At 44.6% G+C, this 15369-nt stretch overlaps 1 protein-coding gene across 7 annotated transcripts in view; it reads left to right on the forward strand.

Moving 5' to 3' along the window:
- Positions 1–15369, forward strand: part of SLC8A2 (solute carrier family 8 member A2) — a 184267-nt gene that overhangs the window by 155340 nt on the left and 13558 nt on the right. For 3 of the 7 annotated variants that reach the window (XM_030218037.1, XM_030218039.1, XM_030218041.1), the window contains 2 exons: positions 3954–4078; positions 6081–6180. In XM_030218037.1, coding sequence (XP_030073897.1) covers positions 3954–4078; positions 6081–6180 — 225 coding nt within the window. Of the gene's footprint in view, positions 1–3126; positions 3145–3953; positions 4079–6080; positions 6181–15369 lie in introns of all 7 variants that reach the window. The other 4 variants (XM_030218040.1, XM_030218042.1, XM_030218038.1 and 1 more) reach the window with 4 other exon arrangements.

A 15369-nucleotide genomic window follows, 5' to 3' on the forward strand; every position in this document is an offset into this window, starting at 1 on the left:
CTCCCTCGGTCGGCAGCGAGATTGGATATTCAGTGCCAGACTATTTCCGGTGACTGGAGTTGAATATCTGGTTTAAACTTAACCAGCCAAACCAATATTTAGTGCTGGCCAGTTAAGTTTAAACCAGCCAAAGATAGACCTGCTATTTCAGTAGCCCAATTTGGCCGTCAAAGTTACACGGCGATGTGCTGAATCGTCAAAGTTATCCGTGCTAAATATTGGCGGATAGCTGGTTATATTGCATGATATAACCAGTTAGCCACTAATGGCCAGATTCTATATATGGTGCCTAAAAAAATCCATGTGGTAAAAAGTCCTCTGATCCCCCTCCAGGACCCACTGCCATAGTCCCCTTGATTCCCATTCTGTCCCCCAGCCCAAGCCAAGAAAAAGACCCAGTGGTGTTCCTAGGTTGCTGCCACCCAGGGCAGATCAGCACTGCTGTGCCTGCCTCCGAGGTCGCCGCCGCCACTCCCCCCTCCCCCCGAGGCCGCCGCCAACGCTCCCCCCTCCACCTGCCCCCTCCGTCCGCCACGGGCCCCCTGCATTGAAATCACAGCACCTCTCACCTCCATGTGAAAGCACTGCAAGCAGCAGGGCAGATCACCTCCCTTCGGCCCTCCTTCTCTCATTGTGTCCCACCCTTGCGGAAGTTACATCAGAGGAGGGCGGGACACAGGGAGGGAAGGAGGCCTGAAGGGAGGCGATCTGCTGCCCTGCTGCCTGCAGCGCTTTCACATGGAGGTGAGAGGCGCTGTGATTTCAATGCAGGGGGCCTGGCCTGGTGGCAGACGGTCAACGACGGACGGCGGGTGGGACCGCAGCGTCGGGCCCCCTTTGGAGGCCCAGGCCCGGGGAATTTTGTCCCCCCTGCCCCCCTCTCGGCAGCTATGCCTCAGCAGTCTGGCAGTACTGAACACCCCCCGTGCTCAGTCATATCTGGCAGCACAAAAATATATTTATTTTTGTAGTGCCAGTGTGCACCCAGGTTACCGCCAGGTTAGCATAGGAGCCCTTACCGCCACCTCAATGGGTGGCAGTAAGGGATCTTCCTTGAAATGGCCACCAGCAATAGCCATTTGCCGCATAGCCATATCTTAAAAAAAGAAAGACCTCCCTTTTACCTGATGCCTCGGCGTAGGTCAAAAACACGCTCTGATGCCAGCACAGGCCCCCTTTTGTGTAGCTTGGTAAAATGGACCCTTAATGCATAATTTAGCTCTGGAATTCATTGCCAAAGGATGTGGTAACATAGTAACATAGTAGATGACGGCAGAAAAAGACCTGCACGGTCCATCTAGTCTGCCCAACAAGATAACCTCATATGTGCTACTTCTTGTGTATACCTTACCTTGATTTGTATCTGCCATTTTCAGGATACAGACTGTAGAAGTCTTGCCCAGAACTAGCCCCATTTTCAGGACACAGACCGTAGAAGTCTTGCCCAGAACTAGCCCCACCACCCAAACACCAGCCCCGCCTCCCAATCTCGGCTAAGCTTCTATAGTAACATAGTAGATGACGGCAAAAGCTGGTAAAAACTGTTATTGTAGTTGTTTTAAAAAAAACGTTTGGACAAGTTCCTGGAGGAAACATTCACACACCATTATTAAGATCTGTGGAAACCCACAGCTTATCCTTAGGTCAGTGCTTTGCAACCCTCTCCTGGAGGCACACCTATCCAGTTGGGTTTTCAGGATTGCCACAGTGAATATATTTGCATGCAATAAGTATCCAATATATACAGATTTATCTCATGCATTTTCTTTGTGATAATTCTGAAAACCCAACTAGCTAGGTGTGCCTCCAGGAGAGGGTTCAGAAACAGTGCCCTCTAGGGGAAAGCAACATGGAATCTAGCTGCTTTTTGGGATGTTGTCAGGTACTCGTGACTTGGATTGGCTACAGCTAAAAACAAGATACTGGGCTTGATGGACCTTCAGTCTTACCCAGTATGACATTTCTTATATTCTTGTGCATATTTATTTTGAATATTTGAACACCCAACCGGCTGTCAGGTCACCAGGATGTGTTTGGGAAATTCTTGCACTAATCACAGATGAGAATGCAGACAAGAATTGCTCTTTGGAGAAAATATTTGACTTCACTGATTATGAGTGTGTGTGGGGGAGGGACAGTTTCGATGTAATTTGGGAATGGAAATGCCATAGACTAATTATGAAAGCCCCTCTGCTTGCTTGCAAGTAGTGAGATAAGTTACAACAGTAATGTACTTGAGAGACCTTTGCTAAATGATTTAACAATAATTAAGAATGTGTCAGTGACTGGACCGGAGCTGGCAGGAGCTCCATGCTAAGAAGTTGGCAGCACATCACAGGATAAAATGTGGCTATCTTATCGACCTGCTCTAGTGTGCTCCGTGTATGTCCTCTCTGAAAGCCCTTGGATCCGAGAGAGAGAGAGACTGGATCTTTTCTGTGGAACTCTATGCCAGCTACAGTATGTAATTTGTCTAGCTGTTTTGGATTTTGAAACATTTTGAAAACTTGGATATTTGAAAAGGCTTTCAGCAAGTTATAAGTTGCAATAGTTTGATGACTTGTGTTAGCTAAGTTTTAATATTGTATTCTTAAGTTGAATGTAATGGGTGGTTTTCTTTTGATTGTTTAAATTCCAATGTATTTTTTTAAATTCTATGCTATTTTTTCTTTGTAAACCACTTTAATACTTCCAGTAAAAAGTGGTATATCAAATCAATAAATCAAATCAAACTCCTAAAATGACCACGTTGGCTTGCCTGGATCTGTCACAGATATGGAGAATCCCTGCACAATTGTTTTGGGGGTAGGAATGAAAGGAGACAGAGAGGTAAAGCACTCCTCACTGTATGTAGATTAAAAGATCAGTCCAGGGTATAGGATCGGAAGTGCTATTTCAGCTTCAAAGAATCACAAAGCACGGGTAAAACTACCTTCAAAAGATGACTCCCCAACTCAGTCTTACAGAGTGTTATGTCACTGACTTGCTTATACAGCTGTGTGATTTCTTAGTGGATACCCCTCCTTCTGGTAGCCCTGCTGTCTAAAAGTGCTTCTGTCTGAATTATCTACTCTAATGTGCTCATACTTTATTCTCTCTCCTTTTTTTTCTTTTCTTTCTCTACAGCTCTCTTACTAAACCAGGGTAAGTCTTTCTTTCTTTTCCCACCTCCCAAGACTGTTACTTCTAAGTAGCCTTACCTTTAATCCTGCTAAGCCATGTGTTCAGCCGCATCACCTTAGCAACCTACCTGTGACCAGAGGTGCCAACACTGAGGGTGCAGTGAGTCTTCAACAAGCCAAATATTGAGCAAACTACTTTCCTGCATCCAGGGAGGGATCTAAGCTGGCTTCTGTGCTTATGACCTACCTTCCTATGTTCCCTGCACTGTCCAGTCGGTATTTATCACAAGAATACCCATTCTGGAAAACTACCATCCGTGTCACTAGCAATTATATTCCTTTGGGAGTTGACATAAACCTCAACCAGATATACAACCTAGATTAAATGATGTGCACATTGTGTTTCTGTTAAACATTAATTGGAAACAACACAGCCACAAATTATGTTTGGTGGTCTGAAGAAAAGCAGAAGACACCTGCCACTTTTGGGCAGAAAGCTGGGGGTACCAGGCACGCGAGAGCTTTTCAGATTTAGGCAAAAAGTGCATGTGAAAGCTGTATAATTCTGAGGCTACGGTAATTGTATTATTGCACTGTTAATATGTAAATAATAAGCCATGGAGGCTACTCCATTTAAGGTCAAGGTCTCTTGTTGCTCATCCCCACTGTTTAGAATCTCCCAGGTTTTTGTTTCTCTTTTTTAAACATATCACACGTAATAAAAACAGGCAGAATGAAGATTAAGTCTGGATTTTCCCATGCAAGGAAAGATATTGCTGGAATCCTAAATCCCCCAAAAGGCTTTGAAGTGACTTATATGTTCTCCTTTAGATGAAGAAGATAAGAAACTAACAGCTGAAGAGGAAGAAGCCAGGAGGATTGCGGAGATGGGCAAGCCTATCCTAGGGGAGCATGCCAAGCTGGAGGTAGTCATCGAGGAGTCCTATGAATTCAAGGTGAGACACCCTTTGGGTAACCTGCTGGCTTTGCCAGCTGACCTCAGGCAGAACATTAGCCAGCTGATGTTTTTCATTCAACTTCCTGTAGCCTTGAGGGTCTAGTCTTATAAAGCCCTCATTGGCATTTGTCATGTACGTCTTTAGTGCTGAAACCCCATTACAGTTGCCTAATTAATTTGTTGGTTCCCATTTTAATCTATGGCAACATTAGGCACATGAGAATCTGAACTGTCGGTTGTGTAGGATATGAAAATGCAATTCCATCCATTTGCATGACATAACCCTAATTATAAGTCACACAGAGAGAGAAAGAGGGGTTAAAGAGAGAGATTATGACACGGATAATCATAGGGGCCCTTTTACTAACCGTGTAGGTGCCTGGACACACCCAATGTGCGCCAATTCGGAACTACCACTCGGCTACTGTGAGGCCTGGGTGGTAATTTCATTTTTTACGTGCATTGGAAAATATTTTGTATTTTTTGTTACACGGCGCTAACCAGGTGGTAATTGGCATATTACGTGTGTAGACCATTACCGCCTGGTTAACGCATGAGACCTTACCGCTAGGTCAATGGGTGGCATAAGGTCTCAGACCCAAAATGGACACGCACTAATTTTTATTTTGCTACATGTCCATTTTCGGCCAAAATTTTAAAAAGACATTTTTTACAGGTGCGCTGAAAAATGGATCTCCACGCACCCAAAACACGCGTCTACACTAGCGCAGGCCATTTTTCAGTGCACCTTAGTAAAATGACCCCATATTTTGGCAAGGTTTTGATTTTCATAAGGGTTTGTCATTTTGGAGGTTGGTGACTGTGCAGATAATTAGTGAAATCCATAGAAAGTTTCATGAGATATCAAGTCCTCTCATGGACAGATTGGATGACAATCGTGGCTCTTTTGACTTTATACCTATTATATGGTGGCTGCTGCTCTTATTGCAACCTCTGATTAATCTGCTCCAGTAAGAGTTCGATATTTCACCATGTTGCCATGACAAACATTTTCAAAATGTTTTTGAAAAAAGTGTGTGTGGCAATGTGGTGTTACTGTGGGAAAGTGGGAGTGTTCTAATGAAGTTTTTATGACCACTGATATAGTCCCTGAAATAGCTTGTAAGAACATGTTTCAGAGCTTTGTTCTACAGGGTTAACTGAGATCTTTTCTCCATTAAAAAAAAAAATATATATTCCCTTTGATATCCATTGAATATGATGATTCTGGTATTATGACTATACACATGTGAATACCGGGCTTCCTAAACTTGAGTTTTACCTGTGTATGATACATACACATGAAAGTGCTGGTATTTATGAGTTTCTAAAATGAAGACCTTTATATATCTGGGTCTTTTTTTCTCAACTTGGCTAATCACAGATCATTTTAGTTGGTTTGGTGAGAAAGTGGCTTGGGGTAGCCAGAAAAGTGGGTGGGGGACTGTTATAGTCCCACATTTACTGCACTCCTATTCCTGTATTTTTCCAACCAGGAATTTTGAGGTTCAAACAAGTAACTAACAGTGAAACCCACCACCATCATCTGTAAATGAGCTGGTAACTTCTATATTTGTTATAAATACTTTTAAACTCAGTTTCATGTTATCATTTTGCCTCATCATATGGACAGCGTCTAACTCTTCTGCTCAGTCAAAAAAAAAAAAAATTGATGTCCTTGACATCAGTCCTTTTCAGCACCATGGACACCTCCATTGCTCCAGTGTCACTAACTTTTGTTGTAAGTTTTCCCAGTATCTCTTCCTGTATTCCTGGCCCCTGTCTGCTGCATATATTTATATAGCAAAGTGCTTTTCTGGAGTGTAGCTGGAGACTGAATCCTCACTATCTTGTGCATGAACCAGATATCTAGCTGGTGTCCTAGCTTCCTGTTCCCAAGTGTCTTGTAATCAACCTCTTTTAGTGGATCTCCTTGGTTGCACTCACATGCTTTTGTCACCTAAGAAGCCTTATAAAGACTTCCTCTTTTTCTCTGGCAGAGCACCGTTGATAAACTGATTAAAAAGACCAACCTGGCACTGGTGATTGGCACTCACTCTTGGAGAGAGCAATTCCTGGAAGCTATCACTGTCAGTGCAGGTGAGTGTGCCACTCAAGGCTTCAACTGTAACACAGGGTAATGGAAAGGCCCCACTTTCCTATGGCAGATTTTTCAAGATTCTGTGGCAAGTTTGCAAATTCTGGACAGAGCTGTAAAACTTCTGGTGCACTTATGTGACACATTTTCATAAAGTTGCATATATCCAACTACCCAGAGAAGTAGCACTGACTGGGGCCATCCATATATGTTCAGGAGTATTATCTGAATAACGCCACTGAAAATCAGTACGGACCACCTTGGCACTCTCTAGATAGTGCTGACATGGTCTGCAGTAAAGCCTAGATGGAGCAGGGATTTATCCAGAGACTGGCAATAGTGCCTGTATCCAGATAGTATAAGACAGCGAAAAAGCTGTCCTAAATCATCTGCATTCCTATCTGGATCATGGTGCTGAATATTGTCATTATCTGGATATTTGTAGCAGTCGAGTGCCACAGCTGAATATTTGGTACCGGTAGCCGATTATCAGCTGGCACTGAATATCTGGGTATTATTTTAAATACAATTATAAAGTACTCACTTTACACCTGTATTATAATATTTCACATAAGACATTTATTTTATTGAAATTGCAGTGCCTTGCGTCCATTCAATATCCCTACTCATGTGTGGTTTACACACCCATATAAAGGGATAAAGACATCAAGTGCGTGCAATTGGGCACGCTCAAGCTTTGACTGTCAAGTTCCACTACAAGTGTTGGAGATTGATACAACAAGGACTCTTATGGACATGTGCTTTGAGGCACCTAGAAAAAAGCCTTTTTTAGGGCGTGTTTGAACTGATAAGAGGGGAAACCTGTAGTTGTGTTGAATTTGCATTATTGATTGATGCTACATCAAGTCGGACAAAGCATTGAGTAAGGTGTGATAAAGTAATGAATGGATGTGGATGAGTGATAGGCTAGAAAAAAAGGAGTTCTGGAGTGACTGTTGTGAGACTAATGAGTAGGGATATTGAATGGACGCAAGGCACTGCAATTTCAATAAAATAAATGTCTTATGTGAAATATTATAATACAGGTGTAAAGTGAGTACTTTATGATTGTATGTTAGACTTAGTCGTACTCTAGCTAAAGCAATTTTCCTCTGTTGTATTATTATTATTTTAAATGCCATGGCTGGCATTTAGAAGAAACACTGACCATGAGTTTAAATATTGCCCTGATAGTGATCAGCATCATGTACAAGAGAATACAAAAAGAGACCCTTTTACTAAGCTGCATAGGTGCCTACGCACGCCCCACGCGCGCCAATTTGAAACTACCACCCGGCTACCGCGTGGCCCGGATGGTAATTTTATTTTTTACACACGGGCCTTTTTTTGCAGGTGCACTGAAAAATGGACCTGCACATGTCCAATACGCATATCTATACCAGCGCAGGCCACTTTTCAGCGCACCTTAGTAAAAGGACCCCAAAAACTCATAAAACAATATATTAAAAAGAATAATCATTTTTAAAAATTCCAATCATTACATGAGTACCAAAAACTCAGGAGCTGATATTCAGCCCATGGTGGTAAGTGGCTGGAAAGCACTTCCGGCTGTGGGCTGAACTAACCCCTGATATTCATCGTCAGGGCATGCGCGGCATCGAATATCCAGGTATGTTCACCAAACCGAAAGTTCACCAGGCACCAGTCGATATTCGGACCAGTGTCTGGTTAACTTGTTGCATAAAGGGGCCTTTTTATTAAAGTGTGCTAAGCCTTAATTAATTAATTCATTTAAAAAAATTTATATTTCGCTCATTCCACTGTTCACGGCGGATTACTATAAAATATACATAATTAAAAATAATAACATAAAATACCATATAAAACAGCATAAGAGTTTTATCCAAACTGCACAACCAGGGACCTTCCAGGCTAAATTAAATTAATAAATACGAGCTTAGCACATGAGAAAAGGCTTACCTCAAAAATGCACTAAAGCATTTTGCAGTAATTAGCCTGTCAGCGCATGAGCAAAAGCCCAAAATCCAAATAAATAAAATAATCACACACTATTTCTTTTTCTGCATGTTTTTTGGGAGGGGGAGCACTGTTCCCTGTAAACTGAGCAGGAGTCCTCCATGTACAGTTCTGCCAGCAGGTGGTGCTGTTTCACTATCACATTTTCAATAGTGAGGGACAGGCAAGCTCTTCAGGACCTCCAGGGAATGTGCCTGTCTCTAGAAATTGAAAACACAACATTGAAGCACAACCTCCCACCGATAGCAATGCAGTTGGAGGACACCCACTCAGCTTGGAGGGAACAGTGAGGGAGAGTGTCATGTGTGGGGAATGTATGTAGAAGCATTATCCAGGTAATGCATTTGTATTAGTGCATGCTAACACAGACAACATGGGAGCACTTGACGTGGTAAATGCTCTTGTGTTAATACTTTATTCAGGTCTTGCACACTAATGGAAAACTTAGTGTGGGACCTGCAAAAAGAAAAGAGAAAAAAGCCCCTTTTTAGGGACACACTAGAAATGGGTTTAGCATGTGGGAAAGTCCCACATTAAAATGCGCTAAGCCCATTTCTTTAGCCCATCTTAGTAAAAGATCCCCCAAAGGTAGGACAGCTGTTTTGCTGTCCTCACTTTATGTGGTTACTTAGCCAGTTACTGGACTGAAAATTAGCACTAACAGGCTTAGTTGCTCCTCTACCCTAACTCTGGCCCTGGCCTGCCCCTAACCTAACCAGTTAGGAGATGGCCAGTTAGCAGTGATATTCAGTGGTACTATCTTGGTAAGTGCTACTGCATATGGGGAGCCTCTTCTGCTGATTAAAACCTTTTCTATATTGACCACGCAATATATATAAATATGCAGCCAATATGGGATGGAGAAGGGACTTGAGGGATAGGGAGAGAAGGGGGAATATCAGCTGAGGGAGAGTGGAACTCAGAGGAAGTAAATGGAGAAGGAATCTCAAGCAAGAAGCAGAGAGAAAGGAGGAGAAAAAAATTCAAGAAGGAAGGAAACAGATGAGGGATCATAAGAAGGGAGGAGAAAGAGGGGAACCAGTATCAGAGGAGGAGATCTGGGATCAAGAGAGGGAAGGGCAGAAAGAAGCAAGGACACTGAGTTTACAGAAGGAAGGAGAGGGACAAGGGATCATGAGAAGGGAAGAGAAGATGGGAACCAGCTTTAGGGGAGGAAATTTGAGATCAGGTGAGCGAAGGGCAGAAAAAAGGGAGGATAGAGAGATTCAGGAAGGAAGGAGACAGACAAGGGATCATGAGAAGGGAGGAGAAAGAGGGGGACAAATAGGGGAGGAGATCTGGGATCAGGAGATGGAAGGGCAGAGAGAAGGGAGGATACAGAAATTGTGGAAGGAAGAAGAGGGATGAGGATCATGATAAGGGAGGAGAAAGAGGGGAACAAGTATCAGGGGAGGAGATCTGGGATCAGGAGAGGGAAGGGCAGAAAGAAGGGAGGATAGAGAGATTCAGGAAAGAAGGAGACAGACAAGGGATCATGAGAAGGGAGGAGAAAGAGGGGAACCAGTATCGGGGGGGGGGGGGGGGGGGAGATCTGAGATCTGGGATCAGGAGATGGAAGGGCAGAGAGAAGGGAGGATACATCAATTCTGGAAGGAAGAAGAGGGATGAGGATCATGATAAGAGAGGAGAAAGAGGGGAACGAGTATCAGGGAAGGAGATCTGGGATCAGGAGAGGGGAGGGCAGTCCCACTCAGACCCCTCTCCCCAACACCAGTCCCTTCTGTTACCCACTCTCCCCTAGCTTCCTGCCCCAATCACTTACTCTTTCCTTGCCACTTGCCCCATTACTCTCTTCTTGCCTCCCCCTCCCCCTGACTTCTTGCACCTCTCAGTCTTTTAACAGAAGGAAAGTGCATGATCCTGGCTGCTTCCAAGCACAGCAAGGGCATCGTGCTTCAAGCTGCAGCCTTTCCTACTACTTCCACTCCAGCACATTCACACTGAGACCCATGATTCAGAGCAGATCCCCTGTGAGTGGGGAGAGGCGCAGTAGCTGCTGTTGTCCCTGATGGAGTCTGGTGCCTTAGACTTCTATAGTGATTCTGCAGGGAAGGGGAGCTACCTCTGAAAGGGAAACATGAGATTGTGGTCCTTCCTGTGGAAATGTGAGAGACTGCACCCTGGTAGAAGTAAGCCATTTATGTCATATTGTAAAAGTAATAGTCACAGTCATATAGAGGGGCATTTTCGATCGTGGACGCCCATCTCTAAGGGCGCCCATCTCTGAAGATGGCGCCGCAAAGGGGCGGGGCCGACCATATTTTCGAAACGAGATGGCCGGCCATCTTTCATTTCGATAAAACAGTTGGGGCCGCCCAAATGTCAGAGATGGCTGGGTTTGAGATGGCCGGCATCGGTTTTTGCCCATAATGGAAACCGAGGCCGGCGATCTCAAACCCGACCAAATCCAAGTCATTTGGTCGTGGGAGGGGCTAGCATTTGTAGTGCACTGGTCCCCCTCACATGCCAGGACACCAACCGGGCACCCTAGGGGGCACTTCTAAAAATTAAAAAAAAATAGCTCCCAGGTGCATAGCTCCCTTACCTTGGGTGCTGAGCCCCCCAAATTCCCCCCAAAACCCACTCCCCACAACTCTACACCATTACCATAGCCCTTATGGGTGAAGGGGGGCACCTACATGTGGGTACAGTGGGTTGGGGGGGGGGTTGGAGGGCTCCCATTTACCACCACAAGTGTAACAGGTGGGGGGGATGGGCCTGGGTCTGCCTGCCTGAAGTACACTGCACCCACTAACAACTGCTCCAGGGACCTGCATATTGCTGTCAGGGAGCTGGGTATGACATTTGAGGCTGGGAAAAAAGTTTTTAAAGTTGTTTTTTGAGGGTGGGAGGGGGTTAGTTACCACTGGGAGAGTCAGGGGAGGTGATCCCTGATTCCTTCCGGTGGTCATCTGGTCAGTTCGGGCACTTTTTTGGGACTTGGACCTGAAAAAAAAAGGGACCAAATAAAGTGGACCAAATTCTCGCCATGGATGCTCTTCTTTTTTCAATTATTGGGTGAAGCCAGCCATCTCAAACCACGCCCCCGTCCCACTTTCGCTACCCTACTGAAACGCCCCCTTGAACTTTCGCCGGCCCCATGATGGAATGCAGTTGAAGCCGGCCAAAATTGGCTTTCGATTATACTGATTTGGCCTGCTTTAGGAGATGGTCGGCCATCTCCCGATTTGTGTCAGAAGATGGCCGCCCTTCTCCTTCGAAAATAAGCTGGCTAGTCTCAAAGCAGTGATCAAATTATGTACCTTTATCTTTCAAATCCTAAATGGCACAGCTCCAGACTAAATGGTACCATTAATAAACTTACCTCTAAGAAACACTAAATATGTGGCAAGAAACTATCTCAGACTACACATCCCAAATTGCCAGAAAGGGATCTACAAAACTGTCCACTCTGCAGACTTCACTTACCTAGGAACCAAATGGTGGAACTCCTTACCACCCAAAATAAGAAATATACAGGAATAGACTAGATTCCGCAAAATTCTCAAATCGTTCCTATTCAAACAAACCCTCACAAAGAACAACCATATCTCAAACAATTAATTATTACCTGAATTGGTTATTACTCCATTTACCATTAACTTTCTCTTTGCTTCATGTACAATTTCTCATTCATAATAGATTTTCTAAATGTTAAACATCCATAGCTATCCCAGTATGTTTATGATACTGTATTTTAATATTGGATTCTTACAACAAATGACTTTCTTATGCATTATTCTTTGTTATGTATCCTATACTGTTTATTGTAAGCCACATTGAACTGAAACTTGTTTGGGATAATATGGGCTATAAAAATAAATAAATAAATAAAATAAATATAGACACATTTGAGTGTAATTCTAGTGTGGCATATTAATAGCAACAACACATTTCCATAGGATGAACTACATTGTTGCAGCTCCATTTCAATAACAGAGGTGGGCTCATCGAAAGAGAAGGGCGTCCATCTTTCGACATAAATGGACGTCCTTCTCCCAGGGACGTCCAAATCCGTATAATCGAAACTCGATTTAGGACGTCCCCAACTGCACTCTGTTGCAAGGATGGCCAAAGTTCAAGGGGGCGTTTCGGAGGTGTAGCGAAGGCGGGACTTGGGCGTGGCTAACACTTGGACATCCTTGACCCATAATCAAAAAAAACAAGGATGTCCCTGACAAACACTTGGACGTTTTCACCCAGACCTGTTTTTATTATGACTAAGGCACAAAAAGGTGCCCGATATGACCAGATGACCACTGGAGAGAATCGGGGATGACCTCCCCTTACTTCCCCAGTGGTCACTAACCCCACTCCCACCCTCAAAAAACATATTTAAAAATATGTCGTGCCAGCCTCAGATGTCATACTCAGGTCCGTGACATCATTATGCAGGTCCCTGGAGCAGTTTTAGTGGGTACTGCAGTGCACTTCAGACAGGCAGACCCAGCCCCATCCCACCCTACCTGTTACGTTTGTGGAGGAAACAGCGAGCCCTCCAAAACCCACCAGAAACCCACTGCACCCACATATAGGTGACCCCCTTCACCCGTAAGGGCTATGGTAGTGGTGTACAGTTGTGGGGGTAGTGTGTTTTGGGGGGGGTTAGGGGGCTCAGCACACAAGGTAAGGGAGCTGTGTACCTGGGAGCAATTTATGAAGTCCACTGCAGTGCCCCCTAGGGTGCTCGGTTGGTTTCCTGGCAAGTCAGGGGGACGAGTGCACTACAAATGCTGGCTCCTCCCACAACCAAATGGCTTGCATTTGGTCATTTTGGCATGGACGTCTTTGGTTTCGAAAATCACCGAAAATCAGAAACGTCCATGTCTAGGGACATCCAAATCTAGGGACAGCAAAATTTAATGATTTGGATGTCCCTGACGGTACTTTTGAAACGTCCATCTTGTTTCGAAAATACGGGTTTTTCCGCCCCTAGATTTTGCCATTTTGCAAGGATGTCCAAATCGCAACTTGGACGTCCCTTTCGAAAATGCGCCTCTTTGTGATACAGTTGCAAACTCAGGGTTCTGTAGGGATGACTGAAAATCTTAGGTCTCAGTCTTCCAAATGTGTCCTAGTGACCCCACAGCCAGTCAGGGTTTCTGAGTATCCATAATATGCTAGAATTCAATGTGTATATACTGAAGTCCACATTTCACAAGCCCTATTCCCATTTGAATTGTGCTTAAACTGAGACTTAAACGTTTATCTTACATAAATGTCCAAGTTCCCATTTTACAAAACTGGGATATGCACGTCTCAAATCCAATTGAGTGTAAATGGCAAAGGGCATGGTTTTGGTGGAACTAGGGCATTTGCAATTTCATAGATGTTTATTTCCCATTTCAGAAGGGGTCTAAACTTCTATGTCCTAAAAGATCGATGTTGGGAGTTACACCTGCTAACAAGCACGTTTAGGATTTGGTAAACAGTCGCTATTGAGCGGCACTCCACTGGAGGGATTAGGGGAGGTTGCCCCCTTAATCTCCCAGTAGTTTTTCTCCCCCTCCCCGATGCCAAACTGACAAGGGAAACCAGTCTCTGTGACAGTGTTGAGAAAATACACACTTATGTTTCTAAAATGGCAAAGACGGATGCTTATGTGCCCGTTTTCAACCCCTGAAATTTTTGACTTTTTTCTAAAATGGATGTTTATCCTATCTGCATTTTCAGGCAGATGATCAAAAGCCCCGTGCTGTTCCAAGCAGCGCTCTAAAATAGTGCTGGAACAGCGCGGGGCGCTATTAGACCTATGATCAGAGATAATGCATGCAAATTTAAGCAGCGCAATTATGTCTGATTATCCTCCCGCACTTGTTTGACAGGTCTGGGCTGGAAAAAAAGAGAAGGACGTCCATATTTAAATCAGAAGATGGATGTCCTCAACTGCCCTGTTGCAGGGACGGCCAAATTTCAAGGCGATGTCAGAGGTATAGCGACGGGGCAGTTGAGGACGTCCAAAATTTGGACGTTTCGGCAATGGGCAGTTGAGGACGTCCAAAATTTGGACGTTTCGGCAATGGGCAGTTAAGGACGTCCAAAATTGGATATTTCTATGAGAAAGACGTCTTTCTCATAGAAACATCCAATTTTGGACGTCCTTAACTGCCCATTGCCGAAACGTCCAAATTTTGGATGTCCTCAACTGCCCCGTCACAGAAACGTCCAAATTTTGGACGTCCTCAACTGCCCTCGCTGGCAGGTTTGCTGTAGGGGGGGAATGGGGGCCTGCCAGCATGCAAATGCATGCTGGACAGGGCTCACCATTCCTCCCAATGATCTGCAAACCCTAACGTCAGCTCGGAGCTGGCGTAGGGTTTGTCATGGCTAGCGACCCAATCTTTGGCACGCTGGACGCTGATCATTGGGGATGAATGCGTTATTTGCTGATTAGCATGCGTTTGCAGGCTACTTGTGCTAAGAGCCCTGTTTAGCATGCATTAGCATGCTACTTGCGCTAAGAGCACTCAAGCGCGTTGTTTCACACGCTCGAGGGCTCTGATCAAGGGGCAGTAGCAAACGCTGGCGCTAGTATGGCGCTAACAGCCTCTAGCGCCGGCGTTTGCTTTTGATCATCTGCCTGTTGGTGCATAAAGGGTCCATTTCTCCTGTATTTTAGAGCCTCTATGTCCTGATCTGACTTCAATATCTTTCTAAAACGGGGCTGCCCGTCTCCAAGGTATGCAAACTTATATAATGCATAGTCAGCGAGTGGGGAGAGCCTGAAAATTTGGCTGCCTTGGGTTAACAGGACAGGTTTGGGAAGTTCAGGTCTTTTCTGAAAGAGGCTGCTGAAGAAGCCTCAGTGATTGCTGCAGACGATAATAATTTTCTTCTGATGACAGTAAGAATATATAGTGTGATGTGCTAATATGCTTCCTGTCCACCAAATCCGACCCGGGCAAATGGATTTTTCTCCCTTTTCTCTGCGAATGCTGAATCAATTGGATGACAGGAGAGATCTTGTTTTCAGTACCCATTTGTTCTGATGCTGTGGTGCACCAAAGTCTCTTTTTCTCTCACATCCCCCCCTCCCCTTCGTATCTCCTCTCCTGGAGCAGGTAAGAAACATTTCTGAGTCAGTGAGAGGGACGTTGGCTCCTGCCTGTGCCATTTTTGAAAATCTAAGGTAGCTTCTGGTTTGAGACACTGTTAGGATGGGATTGCACTAA

This window comes from Microcaecilia unicolor, chromosome 11 (assembly GCF_901765095.1).
Source record: "Microcaecilia unicolor chromosome 11, aMicUni1.1, whole genome shotgun sequence".
In the NCBI taxonomy this organism is placed as follows: Eukaryota; Metazoa; Chordata; class Amphibia; order Gymnophiona; family Siphonopidae; genus Microcaecilia; species Microcaecilia unicolor.